The 26,996-nt window shown below is 40.1% G+C and overlaps 1 protein-coding gene across 6 annotated transcripts in view; it reads right to left on the bottom strand.

Moving 5' to 3' along the window:
• Window positions 1-26,996, bottom strand: part of HPS5 (HPS5 biogenesis of lysosomal organelles complex 2 subunit 2) — a 45,433-nt gene that overhangs the window by 16,703 nt on the left and 1,734 nt on the right. For 3 of the 6 annotated variants that reach the window (XM_050755366.1, XM_050755367.1, XM_050755368.1), the window contains exons 2-14: window positions 23,944-24,100; window positions 17,689-17,799; window positions 17,154-17,218; window positions 16,488-16,680; window positions 14,662-14,795; window positions 11,879-12,091; window positions 11,181-11,252; window positions 6,052-6,140; window positions 4,046-4,224; window positions 2,794-2,952; window positions 2,050-2,236; window positions 1,253-1,376; window positions 280-429 (exon numbers count right to left, since the gene is read on the bottom strand). In XM_050755366.1, the coding sequence (XP_050611323.1) occupies window positions 280-429; window positions 1,253-1,376; window positions 2,050-2,236; window positions 2,794-2,952; window positions 4,046-4,224; window positions 6,052-6,140; window positions 11,181-11,252; window positions 11,879-12,091; window positions 14,662-14,795; window positions 16,488-16,680; window positions 17,154-17,218; window positions 17,689-17,799; window positions 23,944-24,051 (1,784 nt within the window). In that variant the 5' untranslated portion in view covers window positions 24,052-24,100. The remainder of the gene's footprint in view (window positions 1-279; window positions 430-1,252; window positions 1,377-2,049; window positions 2,237-2,793; window positions 2,953-4,045; window positions 4,225-6,051; window positions 6,141-11,180; window positions 11,253-11,878; window positions 12,092-14,661; window positions 14,796-16,487; window positions 16,681-17,153; window positions 17,219-17,688; window positions 17,800-23,943; window positions 24,101-26,996) is intronic. The other 3 variants (XM_050755371.1, XM_050755372.1, XM_050755370.1) reach the window with 2 other exon arrangements.

The raw sequence follows: 26,996 nt of genomic DNA, 5'->3' as shown, positions 1-26,996 counted from the left end.
CACAGGTGTCCAATTTTTGGCTTCCCTGCGCCACACGGGAAGAATTGTCTGGGGCCACACATAAAATACACTAACAATAGCTGATGAGCTATTAAAAAAAAACCACAAAAAAACTCATGTTTTCAGAAACTTTACAAATTTGTGTTGGGCTGCATTCAAAGCGGTCCTGGAACACATGAGGCCCACGGGCCACAGGCTGCACAAGGTTGGTCTATGGCTTTCTTAAAACTGACAGCTGGATTCCCTAGAATGTATAGAGATTGATGTCTAAGAGCTTACTCGGTGTCTTCATCCTTTGGGCAGGTATCTGAACTCCCATCCTCTTCACATGATTGCTCATCACCCCTGAGCTCTGGTCTCGCTTTCAGATCAGGGCTTGTGTGAAGGGTGCCAATCTTCTCAGTAGTTTTACGCACAAAGCTAGAAACACTAGAAGTCAAATACCAAAAAATTAACATGAATAAAAACTTATTACTGCCAAGAATGAAAACTCAGGTTTTCATTCTTGACTTTTCTGTGTTTCTATTAGTCCTAGGGAGGCAACTTGGACTTAGTAAAGACTGTTTATAGCAACTTCTCTGTTCAAATAATAGTATTTCACATAAGCCCCATATAAAACTTACAATATAATGATTCCCATTATTTACTAAATTGCTCTAAGAAACCAGTGTTTCAGGGCTAAAGAAAAGGTCTTTAACTCCAGCTGTATCTGTAATATTTCTATCAACTTGGGCAAAACCATGTGATCATCAGCCCCATTCTGGTCACAGAACAACAAAGAATTGCTTCATGAACTAGACACAATATAGCCTTCTTAAGCAAAACTTGTACCCAGTAAGACTCAGATACACAGTTAAGTAGCTGCACAAAGTCCTCTCTCAAACTCAAATGTCAACCCTGGTCCCATGGAGTAGCTAGAAAGAATTCTGAAAAGACTCCAAGTCTGAGCCCAAACTGACCATTAGAAAGGATCAACTAAAGACTAATGATACATGGAAACTATTCCCATCAGAGATTTTTTGATTTTTGATCTCTTGAGGGTGTGGACACCTACACCTGTAACAACTCAAATACCAGCTACTAAAACAGAGGGAAACTAGATTCCCCAAGGTAAATGAGAAGTTAATAGCTTCATATGACAAGTTATATGGAAAACAAGAGACTTCTTTTTTCTCATTTTCCATTCTCTCTCTAATGTGACAACTGAAGTAAGATCAGAAATGGAATTAAATGACAAGACTAATTGGTTTACCTTTCTTTGACAGCCTGAAGAGACACAAGAGGAGATGGAGAACGAAATGGTAATGGAATGCCGAAGGGGAGAAAAGTTTCATTCTTATCTGTCTCAAACATCACTGGAGCATGAGAAACATTGTCTAATGAATGGAATCAGGAAAAAAAGAAACAAAATCTAATCATGTGGGAGTTGTTTTAATCTTCAAAAAAATTCTGAAATGAATAAACCGAAAGAAATGAAGGATTCAATACCAAAATCACAATTGACCCAGAAACAAATGAGCGAAACACAGGTTTACAAAATGCACGGAATGGTCCACATAAAACAGAGGCAGGTACCTTCATTTGCCTACTAACCCTGAGTCCCCATAAGTCAAAAAGGGAGTTTAGGGTCTCTATTATTCTCTTCTCAATAGTTCAGCCATAGGAATACTCGCACATCAAAAAAGGAAGGCAATGACCCCCAAAACTGCAGTAATTTTTCATTCCTGATGAAAAATAATTTGGTTAGTCAGGATAAAATCTTCCCACTCTTTTGGTTAATGACTTTTCTTTCATAACTTTTCCAGCATTTTGATGCATGATCAAAAATAGGCCCTAATGTTAGTCCAAACATGAGGGGAAAAAAATACTAAACATAAACCAACTCTTCTAGTAGGCAGCATATCTGTGGATCTGGATGGAAAGTTCTATCAACATGTTAAAAATTATTAACACTTCAGAGAACTTCTGTGCACAAGATAATCCTGGTAACAAGAGCTTGTGGAAAATAATGGCTTCACATCAGGAACCAACAACAGACATATTCATCACCTTCATTTCCGTGTGAGCCACAGCACTGATCTGGCAGGTCCTCTTCCTGCTGTGAGGTGAATTCTTTAAATCTCTCATCTTCCGAGAGGGTTTGGCTGTGAAGGGAGCAAGAGTCTTCATCTGACTGACTGCCTCTTCTACTACTAATGATACGATAAATACCAGAGTCCAAGATGCTGAAACTTTCCTAAAAATTAAAAGAATTCCAAAAAAAAAATGTAAAAATTTCCTTTATAACATTAATATAACTTCTGTAAAGAAATACCAACACTCAAGTGGAAAGTTAATAACAACCATTATGGCTTATTAGAAGAAACTGATGAGCAAGGCTTAGGCGCCTGGCAGCTGGGTCACTCCGTGTGCCAGTGGCATCAGCTGCCATATTTCACCAGCTTGTCTTCATAAAGCATGGTAGTGAGAACGGGGATTAAATGAGATAATCCGGAGCTGCATTCAGACTCAAATTAGCATGAAGCACCTGAAATCACATATTAGAGCAACGTAACTTATGCTGGGAGCTATATGAGTACATCAGGGAACAGAAAATAATAAACAATGACAAAACAAAATGTGGCTCCAAGACACACCTAAATGGAGGCTTCACAGAGCTGGGCCGGTAGCTGAACAAAAGTTCACCCCTTCCCACCAAAAAATCTAAATGGAAAGGACAACAAATTTGGAGATCCTAGAGGTAAATAAGAACAACCAAAGGTGGAAAAATCCTTTAAAGGTGAGAATACTTACATGTGATGAAATTGAGCTTCTTCTACTGCTACAAGCTGAATCCAAAGGTTCAAATTTTAAGATCAATTCTTCCAGTTGAGAAATTAGATCATTGTAGGTGCCATGGTCCAGCTGAGATTTCAAATGCTCCAATTTATCTGCAGTCAAAGTTTTTCTTGCCTAATAAAAGAATATTGCAATGGAATAGCTATTTGTAGGTAAATCTATATTCAAATGGCCGATATATTGAAAGAGGTCTAGGTCGGGCGTGGTGGCTCATGCCTGTAATCCCAGCACTTTGGGAGGCCAAGGTGGGTGGATCCCCTGAGGTCAGGAATTAGAGACCAGCCTGGCCAACATGGTGAAACCCCGTCTCTACTAAAAATACAAAAATTAGCTGGGCGTGGTGGCAGGCGCCTATAATCCCAGCTACTCGGGAGGCTGAGGCAGGAGAATCGCTTGAACCTGGGAGGCGGACATTGCACTGAGCCGAGATCGACCCATTGCACTCCACTCCAGCCTGAGGGACAAGAGCGAGACTGCATCTCAAAAAAAAAAAAAAAAAAAAAAAAAAGAAAGAAAGAAAGAGGTCTAATACAGAACATAAAACTTCAATGGTGCTTTAAAAAGGCTTAGCAAGCTAGAGAAAGATTTAATGAGAATTTTCTTAGGAATTAAGAATTTAAGGCCATGTGCAGTGGCTGACACCTGTAATTCCACACTTTGGGAGGCCAAGGTAGGCGGATCACTTGAGGTCAGGAGTTCGAGACCAGCCTGGCCAACATGGTAAAACCCCGTCTCTACTAAAAATACAAAAAAAATCAGCTAGGCGTGGTGGCGAGTGCCTGTAGTCACAGCTACTCAGGAGACTGAGACACGCGAATCGCTTGAACCCAGGAGGCAGAGGTTGCAGTGAGCTGAGATTGCGCCACTGCACTCCAGCCTGGGTGACAGAGCAATACTCTGTCTCAAAATAATAATAATAATAATTTAATTAAAATTTACCATATACACAATTATCCCCCTTAAAAACAAGTTCTGAAACAAATAAATTTGTATGTAAATTTGATATTTTAAATGAAAATTGTACCCTATTTCTTACCCTCTATCCACCCCTAGATATATCTATCATGCTTTCCCTGGGCATGTATTGCTGTATCTGTAGGTCATACAGACAGGGCTAATAAAGTCAAGCAACTTTGTAACACAATTTTGCAAGCTAGGATAGTTTCACCAATCCATGGCAAAGATGTCTAGGTAAGCTCTGACTCACTCTGCTGGCAATGACAGAATTTTGGAAAAGACAGCAGGTGCGAGCAGCCAGGTTCCATAGGCCTCTTCTTAGCAGGCGTTCCACACAGCGCTCCACGGATATCAGGGAGAGATGTGAGACCTTTCCATTTAGGTGCAAGCAGAACAATTCATTCTTACAGACAGCCACATCCTGAATATCTACAAAAACCACAGGTGTGAACATACAAAACATTAACCAAATATCCCTTACAATTTTAAAAGGGTTGAAATTATTCTAATAAATTCATTTCTTATGTAGGGTTTGGCTTGACTGAATTTCATCTCTATTTTTGTACTTGTAGTTCAATGAAGAAATCATATTTTAGAAACTATTCTAAAAAGATCAAGAATAAAAGATGTGAAGAAAGAACTCTCTCTCTCTGACCTGAAGTCTTACGTTTTAAAATGCTGCTTTCTGTGAAAAGGAATTGGGACATTAAAAGAGGATAATCTACATTAGAGGCCACACTATAAGGTTCCTGAGCGTTACAACCTGGTCCTCAATGAACGGATTTTAACACAGTATGTAAATCAATATACAGTTAATGAGAAAATATCTGCCTTCAAGAAAATATCTGTCTCGGCAGAGTATCCTGAAAGGACTTAAACGACTAGTTTTCAAGGGACATACTTAAGAAATTTAAGCCACAAGAAAATCACTGTTGATGAGACCAGTAAGTAATGATTTCTTTCTCTCTCTCCTTTTTTGGTTTTTACAAAAGTAGAAAAAGAACCAAAAAGTCAACATATACTCTCTACTGAGCAGCAATGGTAAAAAAGCTAGATTTCCCCCACTTCTGGTTTTAACCCAAAGAATATAGAGACTGATTTTCTGTCTCAGTCATATATGATGGCTGTTGCTCCCACAAGAACAGTTTGAACGCCAAACTATAAAGATACAAAATGGGAGCCAAAGCAAGACTTCTGGCAGGGACAAAGACTCAGCACAATAGAGGGACAAATAACCTGTTTGTTCCTTTTCAGCAGTTACTAATGAAAATTACACTTAAAATTACTCATGAAAACTGGAGGACACCATGTTAAGTGAAATAAGCCAGGAACAGAAAGTTAAAGACTACATGTTCTCATTTATATGCAGAAGCTAGAAAACATGTGATCTCACAGAAGTAAAAAAGCAGAACAGAGGTGACGAGATTCTGCAAGCGTAAGAGGAAGGAGGAGACAGGGAAAAGACTTGTTAAAGGATACAAAATCACAGCTAGATAGAAGGAATAAGTTCTACTGTTCCATAGCATTGTAGGATGACTATAGTTAGTAACAATGTATGTTTTCAAAGAGCTAGAATAATGAATGTTCCCAACACAAAGAGCTAATAAATGTCTAAGATGATAGATATGCTAACCACCCTGATCTGATCAGCGTACACTATACACTGCATGTATCGAAACATCACTATGTACCCCGTAAATATGTACAATTATTATGTGTCAATTAAAAAATAAATAAAATTACTCATGAAAAAATAAATAGCTGAATACAAATTCACAAATGCATGTTTAGGAAGTACCTTACAATGGGAAACATCTACGGTCAATCTTTAAAAGAAACGTGACTGGACGCAGTAGCTCACACCTATAATCATACACGCTTGTAATCCCAGAACTTTAGGAGGCCGAGGCCGGCAGATCACCTGAGGTCAGGGGTTCGAGACCAGCCTGGCCCACATGGCGAAACTCCTTCTCTACTAAAAGTAGAAAAATTAGCCAGGTGTGGTGGTACATGCCTGTAATCCCAGCTATACAGGAGGTTGAGGCAGGAGAATCACTTGAACCCAGGAGGCGGAGGTTGCTGTGAGCCAAGATCGCACCAGTGCACTCCAGCCTGGGTGACAGAGCAAGACTTTGTCTCAAAAAAAAAAAAAAAAATCCTATTTTTCTACTTCTTAAATTACAAGAGAATGCTCCTACAATAATCTAATTTTCATAAGCATGAGATTAAAAATTACATAAAGAAAAATATAATTACCTTTGACTTCACTCCAAAGAAGAACTTGAACATTCTGAGGAATGAAAATATAAATTCCTCTTTCTGTCCAAGTCAGCACACAATGCTCACTGCAAGAGAATAAGTCAAGAGAATTCGAGTGTGCTAGGACACAAAAGTTTATAATTCCCTGAATTCAGATCCTTGCATTAGCTATTAAAGTAAAATCAGACTGTAGAAAGAAAACACAAGAGTGATCCATCTAATTGAGTCCTAACAACTCCTTTCTGTCTGAACAACAGTCCACTAATAAATAGCGTAAAATGATACCAAATTTTGGGAAAATTCAGACATATATACTAGATATTTTCCAGAAAAAGAAAAGGGTCAGCTGGGTGCAGTGGCTCTCACCTGTAGTCCCAGCACTTTGGGAGGCCAAGGTGGGTGGATCACTTGAGGTCAGGAGTTTGAGACTAGCCTGGCCAACATGGTAAAACCCTGTCTCTACTAAAAATACAAAAATTAGCCAGGCGTGGTGGCATATGCCTGTAATCCCAGCTACTTGGGAGGCTGAGGCAGGAGAATCACTTGAAACCAGGAGGTGCAGGTTTGCAGTGAGCCAAGATTGTGCCACTGCACTCCAGCCTGGGTGATAGGGCAAGACTCTGTCAAGAAAGGGGAGGGGAGGGGAGGGAGGGGAGGGAGGGAGGGGAGGGAGGGGGGAAGGGAGGGGAGGGGGGAGGGGGAGGGGAGGGAAGGGGAGGGAAGGGAAGGGGAAGGGAAGGGAAGGGGAAGGGAAGGGAAGGGGAGGTGAAGGGAAGAGGAGGGGAGGGGGAGGGGAGGGGGGAGGGGGAGGGGAGGGGGGGGGGGGAGGGGAGGGGAGGGGGGGGGAGGGGGGGGGAGGGGAGGGGGGGGGAGAGAGAGAGACAGAGAGAGAGGAAGGAAGGAAGGAAGGCAGGCAGGCAGGCAGGCAGGCAGGCAGGCTGGTATTTGGAAAAAGAAAAGCTTAGGTACCTTTACCTGACGTTTGTTAAAGCAGCTGAACTTTCCATACTGTACATGATAGGGGCACATTAAATCAAAGACTAACATCTTACTGCCAATCATTACTCTAGTGAGCCACTTTTAGGAACAGTAATATTTTGATGTTGTTAGTTGTGTGTGGGCAACAAAAGGCTGAGTACTCCTGGTCAACAATGTGCCAGGAGCTTTATTAAAGGCTCTGTCTATATTACCTAACTTTGTAGAAGCCAATCAAGGTAGATACACTATTCTTATTTTATTAAAAAGAGAAAAAGCTAAGGCTCAGAGAGATAAAATAATATGCCAAAGGCCATTCAGCACGAAATGTAGAAGACTCGGAATTTACACCAAGGATAGTCTGGCTCCAAAACCTGGACTTTTTTCCTGTGTAACACAGAATCTACTTCCTCCTCCACTTATCTTCACTAACCTACCCACTATTATCTGGAATCCTAACTATTCCACTTAACTGAATTCTCAAAAAGTCACAGATTCCCAAACTGCCAAACCCAATAACCCTGCATCACTTCCCATTTTCTTAACCCCAAGCAGAAGATAAGCCGGCTAACTGTTCTCTGCTTCTTGAACCTCACCTCCTGGGGCTCTAGGACACTGCATTTTCTTGGTTCTCTTTCTCTCCAGTTCTCTGGTACTCTCTCATCTTTTTCTATACTTACTCATATAAATTTATCTCATATATTTCATTTACTCTCTCAAGGCTGCTACTATTTTTTATATACCACTGGTATATAAAAAAAAATCTCCACTTCCTAATGCTGCTCAGGACATTCTCCAACTTACAATGTTCTTAATCTAGCCACCTCTCAAGGATCAGAAGTTCTACTTCCCTCTGAAATCCTCCCTTACAGCCCACAGCACTCACCCTATTTCTTGCACTCAACCTATTTCTTACACTCTGCTCATATGGCACTAAATCATGCACTGCACTGTCACAACTCTTACTTCTTATTGTTGTTAAACTTTTTGGAGAAATAAATCACATCTCTCCAATAAATTATAATCTTAAGAACAGGGACCATATTTCTTTTTCCTTTATGTTTCCAAGAATACTAAAAATGGTTCCATGTGTCTATGAAACTAACTGATTTTTAACAGGAGTTGAGTACTCATGTAAGTGTTAAACATTTTGTCAATATGAAAGACCCGATCACTATCCCTACAGGATAGTAATCTTTGTCATAAAATGCAAGAAATGGTCAGAATCTTAATCTAAAGTCAAATTGAGAAGGCTGCCTTCAAGAGTCAGAGGAGAAAAAAAAAGGAAGGGGTCCAGAGGATCTCTGAGAAAGAGATACAGGATCATAATTTTGATACTGAACCTGACATTGAGCTTGGAAAACTCCTTAGGAATTGCAACCTAGATTAGATGGGGGGCTGGGGACGGGAACTTAGATAAAAGCTGATACTTGTAATTTATACATTCCTCATCCCCTTATCCCTACACTGATAATAAATGGGGACACAAACCTAAGAGGATTGTTTTAAAGTTCGAGAAAGTAATACCAATGTGCCTGAAAGGAAACAAAGTGCATAAGGATGCCCCCTCTGGGATGTATGGGTTGCAACAGTAAAAGTCCCACAGGGCACAGTGTACAAATGAAAAAAATAAATAAACAGGAACGAAAAGAAGCCCTCCTCTTCATGTTTTTGAAACAACTCTTTGTTGAATTCACTATCATTTGAGAGTTTTCTATGTGTCTAGCACTGCCCATAGAAAAGGAGTTGACAATCTGATGCTGGGATGCATATTCATAATACAATAAGAGTGGCAATGATAAAGGAATGAATATGGTTTGACAACAGTACATGCACAGGAACAGGCTGTCTAATGTAAGCCTCTTGGAGGAATCAGCAGAGGTTTCAAAGTGGCATTAATTGTTGCTTTAGCTGAGGAACAGGCAGAGTCAGATCATCAAAGGTTTTGTCTACCAAGGTAGGGACTGTTAGCAGGAGCTTTAAATAGCTACAGTCAAAAGAATAACTACCAGGAGAGCTAAGTGTATTGTGGCCCGACTACTAGAAAACATACTCTTGGGTACTTTGGGAGGCCAAGGCAGGTGGATTGCCTGAGCCCAGGAATTCGAGACCAGCTTGAGCAACAAGGTGAAACCCTGTCTCTACTAAAATATAAAAAATTAGCCAGGGGTGGTGGCGTGCACCTGTGAGTCCCAGCTACCTGGGAGGTTGAGGCAGGAGAATTGCTAGAACCTGGAAGGCGGAGGCTGCAGTAAGCCGAGATCGCACCACTGCACTCCAATCTGGGTGACAGAGCAAGACTCTGTCTCTAAAAAAAAAAAAAAAAAAAAAACTCTTGGGTAAGGGACTTCCCAACACCCTGCACATCACATCATAGTCAACAAATATTTATTAAGTATCTATCACATGCCAGGCATTAGGCCAAGCATTGAAAAAATAATAGTGAACAAAACAGAAATAAAGCCCTCATGGAGCTTACTGTCTAGGGTAAGACATGTATAAATACTATATTAATATGTAATTATATTAAATATTATATTAATATGTAACTATATTAATTGTAATTATATTAATTGTAATTAATTATAACATATATTAATATGTAATTATAAACAAATTATAATATGTAATTATAAAAATATGTAGTTATAAATTAATATGTAATTACAAAATTATAATATGTAAATATAAAATTATATAAATGTAATTATATTGTAATTATAAAATTATAAAATTAATATATAAATATATAATATGTAATATATGAATTATATATTATATAATATATAAAAATGACAAGTGCCATAAAGGAAGAATGCTAAAGAAGGAAGTTTTTAGCATGCTTTATCTAATTATGGGCAAATAAATGTCTTTCTCTAGTAACTTTCATGATGAATTAGAATTATGGAGTTACTAAAGTGTTATAATGTCTATAATTCACTTTTTAATTTTATTTTTTTGAGACAGAGTCTTGCTCCGTAGCCCAGGCTGGAGTGCAATGGCACGATCTCGGCTCACTGCAACCTCCACCTTCCAGGTTCAAGTGATTCTCCTGCCTCAGCCTCCCTAGTAGCTGGGATTACAGAAGCGTGCCACCATGCCGGGCTAATTTTGTATTTTTAGTAGAGACGGGGTTTCTCCATGTTGATAGGCTAGTCTCGAACTCCTGACCTCAAATGATCTGCCTGCCTCTGTCTCCCAAAGTGCTGGGATTACAAGCATGAGCCACACTCAGCCTTATAATTCACTTTTAAATACTTCAGTGTAGGAAGTATGACAAATACATAAGCTGGTTTTTATCCTTACCCTTAGAGGCAATCAGTTAAATTTCAATTACTTTTAAAAAATCACAAAGAGTGGTTAGTTAGCCTTTGAAAGAACTGAATCAGGTGTTCGCACTCCAGTGTACCATATAGCAACTTCATACAATGTTTGCTGAATTTCCATCAGAGATCTTATTAACTAGCCTAAGGGATATCAGAAATAATTTTTTATTGATGAAATAGAGTTCAAGATACTGGCTGGAAATCATACACTGGCACTCTTGCTCTTGCAGAACAAGGTGTAAGAATTGGCAGGCCCAGCAGTTAACAACTTTTAGGGCAGCACTTTGTGCTGGACTTTGCACCAAATCCAACTAGAAGGCTGGCTGAACTCTGACTTTAGAATACGGCTGAAACTGCCTCCAGCAGATCTTTCATGCAAGTATTTGTCAGAGTACCTACAGGAGAGAGAGCTGAAATTTCACCAAGCATACAAGAACAAGTTCTACAACTTTTTTTGTGCCTGCTTGCTAAAAAGACATACATTTGTGTGGCAGATTTTGATCTGGGACTTGCTTTCATTATAGCATCCCACTAGCTAGGGGAGGTTATGAAGAGGTTAGTAGAGCTATCTTAGCTCTAATTGTTATAAGTTTCTTGGCAATTATAAACTCTCCAATTGGCTTGGAAAGAGAAGTGTATTTCTAGGATCTTTCCATTCCTTTTAAATACAGAACACTTCATGTAACATAATTATTTCCTAACTTTCTAAAAATAATTTAGTGCAAAAATAACCTTAAAAAACTAACTACTTCTGAACAAGAAACAGAGATTAAAAGCTAAGTATTCTTTTTTTCCCCCCAAGATCAAAGGAAAGTAGAAACTTACCTAAGATGTAAGAGTTTGGGGAAAGACAAAGATTGGGAGGATCCAACTGTATGATCATACTGAGGTTCTGATCTAGAAAGTAAACACATCTGTTAATGAGTTTATCTGTTAGAAGTATAACATAAAATTATACTTTTCCCAATATATGGTAATTTTTGCCTCCAAAACAAATTCAACAGCCTAACCACATCTGCCTTATTCAACTCACATTAATCATAGGAAAGGTAATTCTCAAAGACTTCTTTGGTTTTTCTGAATCTTTTAATAAAAATTCAACTTCACTCTGAAAAGACATAATAAAATCTTTTTTGTTGAGACGGAGTCTCGTTCTGTCGCCTAGGCTGGGTGCAGTGGCATGATCTCGGCTCACTGCAAGTTCCACAGCCTGGGTTCACGTCATTCTCCTGACTCAGCCTCCTGAGTAGCTGGGACTACAGGCATGCGCCACCACGCCCAGCTAATTTTTTTTTTGTATTTTTAGTAGAGACAGGGTTTCACCATTAGCCAGGATGGTCTCAATCTCCTGACCTCGTGATCCACCGGCCTCAGCCTCCCAAAGTGCTGGGATTATAGGCGTGTGCCACCGCGCCTGGCCAGGTATAATAAAATCTTTAACACTTATACAATATCAGAGATTTTCACCCAATCTCTATATATAAGCTCTTCAAATAATCCTAACAAGCCATACAAATCATTACCTTAGAGTAATCACAGGGAGAGGTGGCAACGAGAGGAGTTTCTTGAACTGATGTGTACTTATAACTTCTCCATCAAAGTTCACTTCCCACATCCTAGAGCCTGGGCGAGCACAATATATCAGAGGTTGCTGGCCCCCAGAACATCTTCCAGGAAAGAAACAAGCTCCATATTCTCCATCTCTTTCCTTGTTTCCAATTTTCCAAAACTTTTCTCTAACATCCAGAAAGGAAGAGAAAGCAGATTTACTTACAAAAAAAAAGGCAAAAACAATGGCACTACAAATCAGCATGGGCATAATAACTTCACTCACAATGCCTTCTCCTTCATTCATATTAGCAATATACTGAAAAAAACAAGAGAATGGAAAGATCAAAATAGGGTTCTGGCTCTGATTTGCCATTAGCTATTTCTGTGACAGGAAGCAAATCATTTCATATTAGTACTTAGTTTATTAGCCACAGAATAAGAGGCTCAGAATTAATGTAAAGGCCCCTTTCAAATCTAAAAAGTGAATGCTACTGAACTATTTTGTACATCCTTGAACCCTACTAGTTGCTTCTAAAGTCACTCTGTAAAATGTTCTTTGGACACTCTATGGAAGCTACTAATCTAGTTCTCCAACCCTGTCTCCAAGTCACTTCCTCACCACAAACACCCAATAAACTTACTTTTTCCTCAAAAACCCAGGTCCTTCTGAAACTCTGCATCTTGGAGTATTCTGCTCCCTTAGGATTACATGAGTTGGATATATAAAAGAGCTCAGTACACTGCCTGGGAACATGGAAGGTGATAATGATGAGGTAGATGTCTCTTCCTAAAAACTCCTGTTACTTACCCTCCATGATTCCATCATTCCTCCTCAGAAACTTTCCCTGATTCCCATATATGGAATTACATGCTTCCTATGCTTTGCTTTCATAGCACTTATGACATGATATATGGCAATTATGTCTATTTAAACAGCAAATCATGACTTTTCAGGGCAAAGGACACTTCTTATTCCTCTTTGGTTGGATTCCCAGTGTGTAGCACAGTGTCAGGCCTACAGAAAGCACTCAATACATTGTAGAGTTCCATAAACTCAATCTCTTTTATTGAAGAGTGATCTAGTATGCTCTCTAGCATGAATTTACTAGATAACCTCAGATAATTCAATAACTACTTCTGTAGTTACTTGCTTTATGAATAAAACATAACATTTGCTTTACTTTAAGAACATTGGTGTAAGAGTGCTTTGAAATGTATACAGAGCAGTACAGGAAGTAGTGGTTTTATTACTTATATTCCTTATTTGGGAAATAAAATATATTTCTTCCTTATTTTATATATTTTATGATACCTAATATGGTGCTAAGGATCTGGAGGGCTATAATAAATGTTTGCTGAGTGAAAAATGCAATCAATTCATTATCATTTGTATCCTCATTAATCTTACTTTCTATTATTTTTCAAACAATATGTCACAGGCCCAAAGTTGAGTATTTTCACATATGCTACCTTAGTTAATCCTTAACACTAAATTTACATGAAACAAAGTCATATCTATCACTTTGGCTAGTCACTAGGAGGCCCAGCTTTTAAAAATATATATACATACTGTTTGTTGGGAGGGAAAATAGGTTGAAACAAAAAGATTTTTTAACATAAGTATATATTTTATTATACTATCCATGCCCCCAAAAACTGAATTCTAGCTAACAGAGAGTAAGCACATCTAAACATGTGATTTTTACAAGAGGTTCTAGGCTACTGTCATCCAACTTTAGTTATGAAATAGGTACACGGGGGTTGATTACACAATTCTCCCTTCTTTTGTGTAGGCTCAAAACTCTCCATGACAAATTTTTAAAAGGAGATGGTCCTGAGAAATATGATAGCTGCCACGTCCAGTGAAAAAAAGAATGGCCAGTGAAAATTTCCTTGCAGTGAGAATGGCTGAAAACTTTGGCACAGTGATGCATAATACTCATTTTCAGCTGTCTGCTATTCTGCTCTGGTATTTCACAGCTACCTCTAATGCACTCCTTTGCCACTCATTGGACCTCTGGCTCTATCTACCCTTGAGATTTTGATGAAATACTTATCTTCGTAAAGCTCTTATTCTTCATCCAATTTTACCCTTTAGTAAAATTCTATTAAAATAAAACAAATCTTGAAAACAACAAAACTCAAAGAAGCCTTCCTGCTTCCGCATATAAAAACAGGCCTTTGGCCTTCTCTCATGGCACTTAGAACACGCCTCACCAGCAACGGGCTCACGGAATACTTGTCTTAGTCACCCACTGGACTGTCTTAGACTCCTCTACCTCCTTTCTGCTCTCTAACATCAGCTTGCATACAACTGATTCCGTAACATCTGCAATAGCCAAGGGCAGTGGTTCTTGCCTGTAATCCAAGCACTTTGGGAGGCTGAGGCAGGAAGATCGCTTGAGCCCAGGAGTTCAAGACCCGCCTGGGTAACATGACAAAACCCAGTCTCTAAACAAAATACAAAAAATTAGCAGGGCATGGTGGCATGTGTCTGTAGACCCAGCTACTTGAGAGGCTGAGGTAGGAGGATCGCTTGAGCTGGGGAGGTCAAGGCTGCAGTGAGCCATGATCACACCACTGCACTCCAGCCTGAGTGACAGAGTGAGACCCTGTCTCAAAAAAACAAAAAAGAAAAGAAAAGAAAAAAAAAAAATCTGTATAACTGATTGATGGGGCTTGGGGTAGATAACTTCTAAGTTCCTCCCATTTCTAAAAGTCTGCATTTCTGGTGACTAATGGATGGCCAATATACCTCTCAGTGTCACACAAGAAGGATCGAGTTAGTGAAGATATAAGTAGCCTTCCATCCAAATAATCTAATTGTACAACACAGGAGTCAACTGTTGTTATGGTCTGAACAGGAAACATCACAAAAGCAGCAGCTGCCTAAAAGGAATGTGAGAAAGAAATAAAGTTTATTTAATCATAACATACACATGTGATCTCTTCCTCTTTACCTTTTAAATGAAAATAACTTGAATAGCAAAATAAAATTTTCAAATAAGCCAAAATTTAATTTGCTTGTAAGGATATCAAAGTTTCACTCACTTAAAAGTTGTATTAAATAATTTGGTACGTTAACTGCAGAAGGGAATTCTTAAGGCTCTGTTTGTGATCATCTAATCTTAGAGGTTAGAATGAAAAAGATGAAGCAAGCTTTAGAACTTGTTAGTCAGGCGTGGTAGCACAGATCCATAATCCCAGCTACCTGGGAGGCTGAGACAGAAGGATTGCTTGAGCCTAGGAGCTTGAGGCTGCAGTGAGCTTTGATCGAGCTACTATATTCCAGCCTGGGCAACAGAGGAAGAACCTGTCTCTAACTAAATAAAGCTCTGGAGTATGTGAGAGAATTTTCCACCTGTAGATAGTACTTCTCCCTTTGAGAAAAAGACAAAGTACGTTTACTATGTATAGGGTTTCTCTATTTTAGATCCAAAATATATGAAGAATCAATTGATAACTTTGATCGGTCATGATGGCAAAAACCAGAAAAATATTCTGATGTGTTCATTAAAATAAAGTAATTTAGCCAATAGCCAGGTGCAGTGGCTCATGCCTGTAATCCCAACACTTTGGGAGGGCAAGGTGAGTGGATCGCTTGAGCCCAGGAGTTCGAGACCAGCCTGGGCAACATGGCAAAACCCTGTCTCTACAAAAAATTTTTAAAAATTAGCCAGGCATGGTGGTGCATGCCAGTAGTCCCAGCTACTCAGGAGGTTTGGGGTGGGAGGATTGCTTCAGCCCGGGCGATCAAGAGTGCAGTGAACCATGATCTCACCACTGTACTTCAGCCTGAGTGACAGAGCAAGAACCTGTCTCAAAATAAAATAAAATAAAATATAAAATAAAATTAATTTAGCCAATAGTAGTTAGAGCCCTTCTTTTCCGCCAGGATCCTAAATAGAAACAAGCCAATGCGAGACAAATCCTTCTACTTCTGCTGTAATGGCCCTGGACGAGCAGGACAATGAGAAGCTGGTCTACTCTGTCTTAATGACAGACTGGAGCATTCTGTTAGGGTAAACTGAGTCTCAACCCTTCTACTCAGAAAGAACTGCAGCAGGAAGCCTGAGAACCTGCAGAGCAGAGCAAAGCCCGAAGGTGTCTTCAAGATTCCATTCAAAATAAATTATATCCATCCTGATAAAAAAATATTCCTAGACCTATGAGTTTCTTCTACACAAGAAGCGGAGAAGATCAGGAGCCTGAGCAATTGGTGTCATTTCTATGTCTGTCATTTTATTCACACCAATAATAAATAGATTTCTTTTCTTTCTTAATAGCCTTATACTAAAGAACGCTTTAAATGAGCCATGCAGGTGAATCAGGAAGAACTGCGAAAGATAATGTGCAAAGTACTGAAGTTAGCTCACAAAAGCCATTCTGTAACAGCACTGAGCTATAACAGGCTACCATATGTACTATATAAAAACAGGTCTCCTCAAAATCTCCAAGTCTGGACTCTGGATTAGTCTCCCAAGAAATATAGTAGATAAAAATCACACTCTTTAATTGGAAGTTTTATAAGACAACACCTTGTATCTCACTACATACACAAAGAATGGGACTGCTTCTCACCTTTGCTTGTTTAGAAGTACTGAGTTTGATGGCAGAAACCTTCCCGGCATGATCACCTACAAAAACTCTAAGAATAGCTGTATCCCAACAGAGAGCTGTGACTCTTCGGCCTTTGTGTTCTGAAGACACATAAATTTGTTCTGGTTTCCCACGACGCTCTTGATTTAATTCCCAAACAACTACAAGACCTTGACTGCAAGAATTGAGTCACAGAGGCAAACTTTTGGCAATGATGAACAAGGTACAATTTAATTGCATCACAGTATCAACTACACTAAATACATATGTAACTCTTATTCTTCAGAAAAGAGGAAGTATTATAAAAAGTCAAGATATTAATTTCCTTGTTTTAGTCACCAAACCAGTTTAATAGGAGAAGTTAAATGATCTAAATTATCTCTGTTCCCTTTCTCTTTTAAGGCCTTTGAAATGTTGTAACCTCAAATTAGCATTTTCTACAAACACTCGGATGACCAGCTGTCCGTTCTCGTTTGCTGGGTACTGAGAGATTTCCCGAGACACAGGAATTTCAGCGTTAAAACTAGGACAATCCTAGGCAAACCAGGATGGTTGGTTACCCTAACAAACACATTAAATAAAATAATTAAATGTGTCAAATTAAAATGCATTTGAAAAAGGACAGACGGTTTCAGAACAGATTCTTACCTGGTAGCTACAGCAACATAATCATCATCATGTAAACAACAGGCAACTTGAGAAATTGCACCTTCCTAGAGCACAAAAGAAAAAATATTTTTTAAATCTCAAGTTTTACATTATTATTTATTTATTTATGTATTTATTTATTTTTTTTTTGAGACTGAGTCTCGCTCTGTTGCCCAGGCTGGGGTGCAATGATGCGATCTCGGCTCACTGCAACCTCCACTTCCTGGGTTCAAGCAATTCTCCGGCCTCCGCCTCCCAAGTAGCTGGGATTACAGGTGCCCACCAACACGCCCAGCTAATTTTTGTATTTTTAGCAGAGACAGGGTTTCACCATGTTGGCCAGGCTGGTCTCCAACTCCTGACCTCAGGTAATCCACCCGCCTTGGCCTCCCAAAACGCTGGGATTACAGGCATAAGCCACCGCACCGGGGCACATTTTACATTCTTTTATTCCAAACGATTATTTATATTGGGGAAATTTGCATTTATGAAAAAGACTCCAAATGGTATACAACAGAGCTGCCCTTAATCTTACCCTGTGTGAAAGAAAAAGCCTGTGCTTCCAACCTTCTTTCTGAATGAGATGGAGTCCTCCTCCTGAACTGCCCAAAGCCAACCATTTCCGAGACACAGTTATGCTCGTGCACTAAAAACATGTAAAGAGAAATGTGAGATGATCACAGCTACTTAACCAAATAGACTATCCACTGAAAATAAATACTGAGGATTTATGCATCAGGCTCCTTCCCTCACTTTACCCTCTGCCCAAATGGACACAACATGACACTTACTCTCTAATTTTAGAATAGTAAAAAATACTGAAGAAAGAACATTTTGTTTTTAAACTTCTAAACGAATCTCACAAAGGCTGAATAGGCTCCACCTTGTGAGTAATTTTCCCTTGGCAAAAGCTGGCTGTTAGACTGTTCATATTTTGTGTAATTTGGCTAGGTCATTCCAATGCTAACTACAACAATGGAAGACCGAGGAAGTGACCAGAAGATAAAGTAACCATGTTAAACATTCATTCATTTACATCACTTCTGATCTGTACAAACACCACAAAACATCCGCAAGTCTTAGGGTAGGTGAGACTCCATCAGAGAATGCAGTGGCCATGCTGTGCCCAATACCCTGTGGCAAAGTTATTAGTTGGTTGACTAAGAGACATTCCCAATCCTCTTCAATTTTGCTGCTTTTCACTACAGAAGTTGGAAAACCTAAATATTCACCTTCCCAGTTCCCTAGCTGCCAAGCGTTGCCATGTAACTCAGTTCTAGCTAATATGACCAACACAGCTGAGGGCTTCTCAGGAAGGGAAGCTTTACCTTTCCAGATAAGAGGCAGAGTCTGTAGAAAGCCTTTGCCCTTTGCCCCCACTTTCTTGAGATGTTAATGAGAACAGTAAGACTGGAGACAGGACACACATTGCAAATGCAACTAAAAGCTAACATATGTACAATGGTAGAATGGGAAAAATGGGAGCCAGTTATATCATTGGGCCACTACACTAAACCCAGAACACTAACCTCTTATGAGATTATAAACATCTTTACCACTTAAGCTCCTATTAATATGTTACACTATACTGTAACTTGCAGCTGAAAAAATGTCTGATGTCAAGCCTCAAAACTGTTACTCATATTATTTTGTCTATCACTTCCTATTTTTCCCTTTCCTCAGATGCTGGTATTTCCTTTAGGGCAGTAGCAAAAGTATAAAAATGAAATTATTTTGGTACTGGTTATGAAACTTTGTTTTTTACCACATCATTCCTGAGTTTAATCAAAATAACTCAGAGATTGAAGGAAGTACATAGTTCTTTGAATTCCAAGGACAATCAAAACACATAGCTACTAGGAAAAGAAAAATAGCTCAGGGCAGTCTGAACTATGTGAAGTATGCAGGTCCAGACAGAAATGAATATGAGATATCAGTCATGCTCCCAATCTCGGCACCCATGCCTGGGGACAATTGTTTAAAGTCATTTTGTCACTGACTAGCTGTCTCGCCTGTTAACTTCATGTCACTGAAATCTGTGATACTAAGAACAACGTATAGCCAATCAATAGTTTTTGTTATTTTAATATGTTATTGGTAAACAACTCAGAATCTGCCTCCTTTTCCTTTAAACATCCACTTGGGCTGGACAAGGTGGCTCACGCCTATAATCCCAACACTTTGGGAGATCAGAAGTTCGAGACCAGACTGAGCAACAGAATAAGATCCCAGCCCTAAATTAAAATTTTTTATTTTTAAGAAATCCAGGCCAGGCGCAGCAGCTCACGCCTGTAATCCCAGCACTTTGGGAGGCCAAGGTAGGAGGGTCACGAGGTTAGGAGATCGAGACCATCCTGGCCAATAAGGTGAAACCCTATCTCTACTAAAAGTACAAAAATTAGCTGAGTGTGGCAGTGTGCACCTTTAATCCCAGCTACTTGGGAGGCTGAGGCAGTAGAATCACCTGAACCCAGGAGACGGAGGTTGCAGTGAGCCAAGATTGCGCCACTGAACTCCAGCCTGGAGACAGAGCTAGATGCCATTTCAAAAAAAAAGGCCTGGTGCGGTAGCTCATGCCTATAATTCCAGCACTTTGGGAGGCCAAGGCTGAAGGACTGCCGGAGCCCAGGAGTTTGAGACCAGTCACAGCAACATAATGAAACCCTATCTCTAAGAAATTTACAAAAATTAGTCAGGCCATGTGGTGTGGTGCATGCCTATAGTCCCAGTTACTTGAGAGGCTGAGGCAAGAAGACTGCCTGACGCCAGTTCAAGGCTACAGTGCACTGCAGTGTGCTATGACTCAGCTATCATGACTGTGAATAGCCACTGTACTCCAGCTTGGGCAACACAGTAAGACTGCACCACCCCTTGCCCCACCATCCGTTTCAAAAAATAATCACCCAGCACGTTGGGAGGCTGAGGCGGGCGTATTACTTGAGGCCAGGTGTTTGAGAACAGCCTGGCCAATATGGCAAAACCCCGTCTCCACTAAAAATTCAAAAATTAGCCAGGCATGGTGGTACACACCTGTAATCCTAGCCTCTCTGGTGGCTGAGGCATGAGAATCACTTGAAACCAGGAGGCAGAGTTTACAGAGAGCTCAGAGAGCTGAGATGGTGTCACTGTACTCCATCCTGGGCAACAGAGCACGACTCCATCTCAAAAAAAAAAAAAAAAAAAAAAAAAAAAAAAAAAAACCACTTGTAACTGCTGCTAATTAAAGTGTATATTTAAAACAACTTTTATCTATGTTCCCAGGTTGTAATCCTCAAGCTTGGCCCTAATAAACTGTCTGCTTATATTATTTTTGCCTTTGTCTGTTTTGTTTTTTGGGTTTTTTTACTCCTTTTGAGATAGGGTCTTGCTGTGTCACCCAAGCTGGAATGCAGTGGAGCGATCACAGCTCACTGTAGCCTCAACCTCCCTGGCTCAAGCAATCCTCCCAACTCAGCCTTCTGAGTAGCTGGGACCACAGTTGCCCACCACCATGTCCAGCTAATTTTTGTATTTTTTGTAAAGATGGGATTTTGCCATGTTGCCCAAGCTGGTCTCAAACTCCTGAGCTCAAGCAATCCTCCCACTTCTGCCTCCTAAATTATTGGGATTACAGGTGTGAACCACGAAGCCAGGGCACTTGCCTCAGCTTCTTCCTCTTAGGTCGACATTCTGCCCAGAGCGAACTAACTTTTGCTTTGCTCCCTAAAATGAGGGTTACACCAGACTTCCTGTTTTGGAATGATCGTAGTATAACTGCAATGATTCATGTTATTCAAAATGTAATGGGGTTATTGGGGCTCAGCAACCAATACCCCAAAATGTGGAGCTTTGACATGCTGACAGTTCTCAGAAGCTGCCTCAAAATCAAAGTCCCTTTAACCTTGTCTCGTTTCCACCTCTCCACCAAGCACAGAGAGGGACTCTCTCCATAGGAATTTCCTTATCTGACCAAGAAAGCCTCTTTCCAAAAGGTACAGGCTCAGTGGCTCATGCCTGTAATCCCAGCTCTTTGGGAGGAGGCAGGAGGATTGTCTGAGGCCAGGAGTTTGAGACGAGCCTGGCCAACATGGTGAAACTCCGTCTCTACTAAAAATACAAAAATTAGCCGGGCATGACGGCAGGTGCCTGTAATCCCAGCTACTAGGGAGGCTGCGGCACAAGACTCACTTGAACCCAGGAAGTAGAGGTTGCAGTGAGGCAAGATCGTGCCACTGCACTCCAGCCTGGGCAAGGGAATGAGATTCTATCTCAAAAAAGAAAGAAAGAAAGAAAAGAAAGAAAAGAAAGAAAAGAAAGAAAGAAAAAAAGAAAGAAAGAAAGAAAGAAAGAAAGAAAGAAAGAAAGAAAGAAAGAAAAGAAAGAAAGAAAGAAAAGGAAAAGAAAGAAAGAAAGAAAGAAAGAAAGAAAGAAAGAAAGAAAGAAAGAAAGAAAGAAAGAAAAAGAAAGAAAGAAAGAAAGAAGAAAGAAAGAAAGAAGAAAGAAGAAAGAAAGAAAGGAAGAAAGGAAGAAAGGAAGAAAGGAAGAAAGGAAGAAAGGAAGAAAGGAAGAAAGGAAGAAAGGAAGAAAGGAAGAAAGAAGAAAGGAAAGAAAGGAAAGAAAGAAAGAAAGGAAGGAAGGAAAGGGAAGGAAAGAAAGAAGGAAAGGAAAGGAAAGGAAAGGGAAGGGAGGGAGGGAGGGAGGGAGGGAGGGAGGGAGGGAGGGAAAGCTTCCTTCCAAAAGAAATGCAATTGTCCTAAACACTTTCCCTAGGGATCTCATCAAATTACCAGGAAAGATCAACCACTAGAGAAGAGACTGGGAGTGATCATCATGCCCAGATAGACTTTTCATTTATTCTTCTGAAGGCAGCTCCAAGAGTTCATCCGGGGGATTTTACCTGATTGTTCCTATGCAGCTCCATCCCTCACCTTCCCATGTCTGCCTCCCACTTGCTAGGTCTATTCATTCTCCCTAATGATTTATTGCTACTCAGAACAATCATCTACATTCTCCATATCCCCACTTCCCTATGAAAGAGGGTACATACAGCCAGGCATGGTGGCTCACTCCTGTTACCCCAGTGCTTTGGGGAGGCCAAAGGCCAAGGCACAGGATTGCTTGCGGCCAGGAGTTAGATGCTATCATGAGCTATGGTCTCACCACTGTACTCCAGCGTGGGCAACATAGCAAGACCCCATCTCTATAAAAACTTTTTTAAAATTAGCCTGGCATGGTGTCGAGTATGTTTAGTCCCAGGTACTCAGAAGGATGAGGCAGGAGGATTACTTGAACCCAGAAGTTTGAGGTTACAGTGAGCTAGGATCTCCCCATTGCACTCAGGTACAGGCAACAAAGAGAACCTGTTTCAAAAGGAAAAAAAAAAAAAAGAAAAGAAGATTTTATATGCCTTTTCTCCTATTAATCTTACTTGTATTAGTTGATTTTCAGCAAACCTTCAGAGGGTGAAGGGACAGTTTTCTCTTGGTCTTTGTGGGATATACTCATTTATACCATTTTATTTTCAATCAAATACATTAGCTTCTGAGAGAAGACAGCAACACTAACAGGGGAAAATGAAGCAAGTCAGTATCAGGGTTTCCAGGGACGGTAAATTAGAATTCAAAAGATAGCTCAAAAAATAAATCAAGAAAGAGCTATGAAAATTATACCTCTATGTAAAGTGTCAACCTAAAAGGAAGAAGTTGAGGCCAAATTAACATCGAGTTTATCTGGGCCAAGTTTGAGGACTGCAGCCTAGGACACACTTCCAAGTTGCCTTGGTGAATGCTCTGGAAAACAAGAAACTCAAGTTCTCAGAAGAGGCTGTTTGTCAGGAATTCTCATGGGCTTACAGCAATAACATTGATTAGTGATTGGCTATACACTTTTGAAGTATAAGGTATACTGCATTTTATCACTACTTGGTGTCAGTTAGTCTAGTGCCCACATAGCAAGTAGCTTCAAGAGGTAATTAATTAGCTCAAACAAGAGTGATAAGACCTGTAATCCCAGCACTTTGGGAGGCCAAGGCGGGCGGATCACAAGGTCAGGAGATCAAGACCATCCTGGCTAACCTGGTGAAACCCTGTCTCTACTAAAAATACAAAAAAATTAGCCAGGCGTGGTGGTGGGTGCCTGTAGTCCCAGTTACTCGGTAGGCTGAGGCAAGAGAATGGCGAGAACCCAGGAGGCGGAGCTTACAGTGAGTCAAGATCGTGCCACTACACTCTAGCCTGGGTGACAGAGCGAGACTCCGTCTCAAAAAAAAAAAAAAAAGTGATAAAAGACTGCTGTTTCACTCCAATGCTTCTCTGGGCCTGACAATTTTTTTTTTCTTGAGACAGAGTCTCACTTTGTTGCCCAGGCTACAGTGCAGTGGCATGACCTCAGCTCACTGCAACCTCCACCTCCAGAGTTCAAGTGATTCTCATGCCTCAGCCTCCCGAATACCTAGGATTACAGGCGCATGCCACCTTGCCCAGCTAATTTTTGTATTTTTAGTAGAGACAGAGTTTTGCCATGTTGGCCAGGCTGGTCTTGAACTCCTTGCCTCAAGCGATTCTCCCACCTCAGCCTCCCAAAGTGTTGGAATTACAGGTGTGAGCCACCACACCCAGCCTTGGCCTGATAATTTAAAGGGGCTCACATTCCTCAGATAAAAAGTTTATTTTCTTTTTTTCTCCCCACGAAAGTATGACTAGGACAGGTAAGAACACCCAAGATTCCATAAAACGTTAAGGAACTAGAGGGTAGGGGCACAGTAACAAAGAGTACATGAAAATGAAACTGATACAAGGATCAATAAATTCACCTTTAGACGACTGGAGTCCAGCCGCAGGGCTGACAGTAATGGATCCAGAGATTCAAACTCTGCAAGAACATGGCTGTAGGACTCTGGTATCACTGGCACAAAAGTCATTTAGCCAGAAAGCTGAAACTTGTTGAATGATAGATACAGTATTCCTTACCTGAATAAAATCCACAAAAATATAATTTAAGAAGCCCTCCATTCATTTAACATGCATTTAACAAATATGTGGGGAACATAATGAAACATGAGAAAGTCCCCACTATACAGGTACTTAGAAAGAAAACACATACAGGTAACATTGTATGTCACGGTGTGTTGACATTGTGTCATTCCCTGACTCTAAAACTCCCAGAGTAGCAGGTACAGATTCTCAAGGCCCTCCATAATCCTATCCCCCTCTATTATCTAACAGTGTGAGTAAGCAGAATAGGCAGAGTAGGATTTAGGAAAATTGGCCTATCTCCTCTGAGGCAAAACAGTAACCCTGCTGCTGTATTTCTATGAGTAGTAAATCTTCTGTCTTTAGGACTCTTTCATTAAAATGCAATCTTCCATAAAGGTCTCAACTTATTAAGTGTTATCAGCAAACCCTACAGTTATCAGCTAACAATTTAACAGTGCTTAATAGGAATAGGCCACTAGACTTCTCTCTCCAACCTAGCAGGTGCTTAGTAAGTGAGGTGAATGAATGAACAGATCTAAGTGAGAAGGTATAGGGAAATAGAGCACAAAGAAAAATAAAGAGCAGGCCGGGCGCGGTGGCTCACGCCTGTAATCCCAGCACTTTGGAAGGCCGAGGCGGGCGGATCACAAGGTCAGGAGATCGAGACCATGGTGAAACCCCGTCTCTACTAAAAATAGAAAAAATTAGCCGGGCGCAGTGGCGGGCGCCTGTAGTCCCAGCTACTCGGGAGGCTGAGGCAGGAGAATGGCGTGAACCCGGGAGGCGGAGCTTGCAGTGAGCCGAGATTGCGCCACTGCACTCCAGCTTGGGCGACAGAGCAAGACTCCGTCTCAAAAAAAAAAAAAAAAGAAAAAGAAAAATAAAGAGCTGCAACAAAAGAGACTAGATAGGACAGAACAGGGATAAGAATGCAAGGTAACAAATGCCAAATAACCAGGGAGGACTTTGTAAAGTAACACAAGAGTTTTTGTGTTCACCTACTCTCAAATGCACTTTTATGTCCAATTGCAGCAATCTCAAGAAAAAAAGAAAAGAAAATTCTCCCCATAAATTACAACTTTTCTCAATCACTTGTTACCTGCCAAATTTAGAAAGCAAATTAATACAACAGAAAAATTCATAAACTGTTTATATATTCTCGTTTTTTGTTCATGCTTTATGTTTTTGACTTTTTTCCCAGAAACATATATATTCAATCACTCATTTATTCAACAGATTTGTACTGAGCACCCACCTAAGTGCCAGCCATTATTCTAGGTCCTAGATATGATAAAGTTCTAACCCTCAAAGAACATACTTTCTAGTGGCAAAACGAAGACTATAATGTTTTTTATTGCACACATATAACACAATCTGATTTTCTGCTAGTAACACTGTTCCTAATACAGCTTGACCTCTGCAAGGAGAACGATGTTCAGGAAAAAAAAAAAGTTTTCACATGCCTGTACTCAAAATATTTGAGAATTATTGATCTAAGAAAATCTTCCCTCATTCTTTTCACTCATTCATTTTATTCAGTACCTAGTAAAGTATCAGGCACAGTGGTAAAAAAAGACAAGTAAAATAATTCCAGAAGTCAGTCAGTTTATAATAGAGAGAAAAAGACAAATCACACACACACACACACACACACACACACACACACACACACATCTTATGAGGGAAACATAAGCAAACTGCTTTGTTAGAACTTTACAGGACAGAGGGATCACACTGAATTACAGCGAACCGAAGAAAACTCTCTAAGGAAAGTAGTACTGATGCTGACTACGCTTTTATCTCAAGGAAAAGGGAAAGGGTAGCAGGTAGGGCAGCAACGTGCAAATATACAGAGAAGAAAAAAATGCAGAATATACTAGGAGCATACAAATTTAGTCTTTGACTGAAACATAGGATACAAGCAATGGAATAACGAAAGACAAAGCTGGAATCATAATTTGGGCCCAAGTTACAAAACACTTTGAATTTCAAACCAAAGAGCCTGCACTTAACTTGGCAGGCAACAGAAAGGAACTGAAGAATTTGGTGTTGGGAGGTCGCATAATTTCTGTAAAGTGCTGTGGGTGGTTAGACGCTAGAAAACAAAGATTTGAGAAAAGGGGTGGGCGGTATGAAAATGAGGATAAAACATTTCACTTACTCAAGAAGTCTGGTGGAAAAGGAGAAAACCTCTCTGGACTTTATTATTGGGGAGACTCTTCAACAGATTTGTAGGTAGTAGCTAAAAGTAGACTCTAAAACGAAAGGGACTGAAAATACAAGAAAAACACAGTACAGGATCCAAGAGATGGAAAGGAATGATAATATCATAGTGTCTCCTCTACATGTGATCTTGAAAGAAACTCCAAAGTAGATAGGTCATTTTGCCTTAATCTCGGTGAAAAGAGAATGTCCTGCAAGTTATAATATAATGGGGGTGGGGGTGGGGTGGGGAGGGGAACACACCTAGTAAGTTCTACTGAAAAGAAAAAAAGAATTTAACAGAAATGAGAACTGACAATAAAAACAGCATAAGCAATGCCAATTCTCAGAGAAGCTGCTGGATGACAGTGTTAAACCAACTCTAACTTTACGCATTTATGTTTACTCTCCCTGAAATGACTGCTTCCCCTCCAGATCTTCTTACCCAAATGTATCCAGCTTTCAAGATCCCACATGAGCCCTACTTCCTAGAATTCTCAACATGGAGACAGGTTCATAGGTAATTCAGTGAACATGTCCACCTAATTCAGAAATTAGTTTTGCCCTAGGTCCCCGAACACTTTCAGCAATGGAAAGAAATCACTCACTCTCATGAAGCTGCCAACTCCAGTCCTCCACAGGGCTCACTGTTAAAAGGTTCTTTTTAATACTGTGCTGAAGCCTGATC

This window comes from Macaca thibetana, chromosome 14 (genome assembly GCF_024542745.1).
Source record: "Macaca thibetana thibetana isolate TM-01 chromosome 14, ASM2454274v1, whole genome shotgun sequence".
Lineage (NCBI taxonomy): Eukaryota > Metazoa > Chordata > Mammalia > Primates > Cercopithecidae > Macaca > Macaca thibetana.
This window is presented reverse-complemented; position numbering and strand designations above follow the sequence as displayed.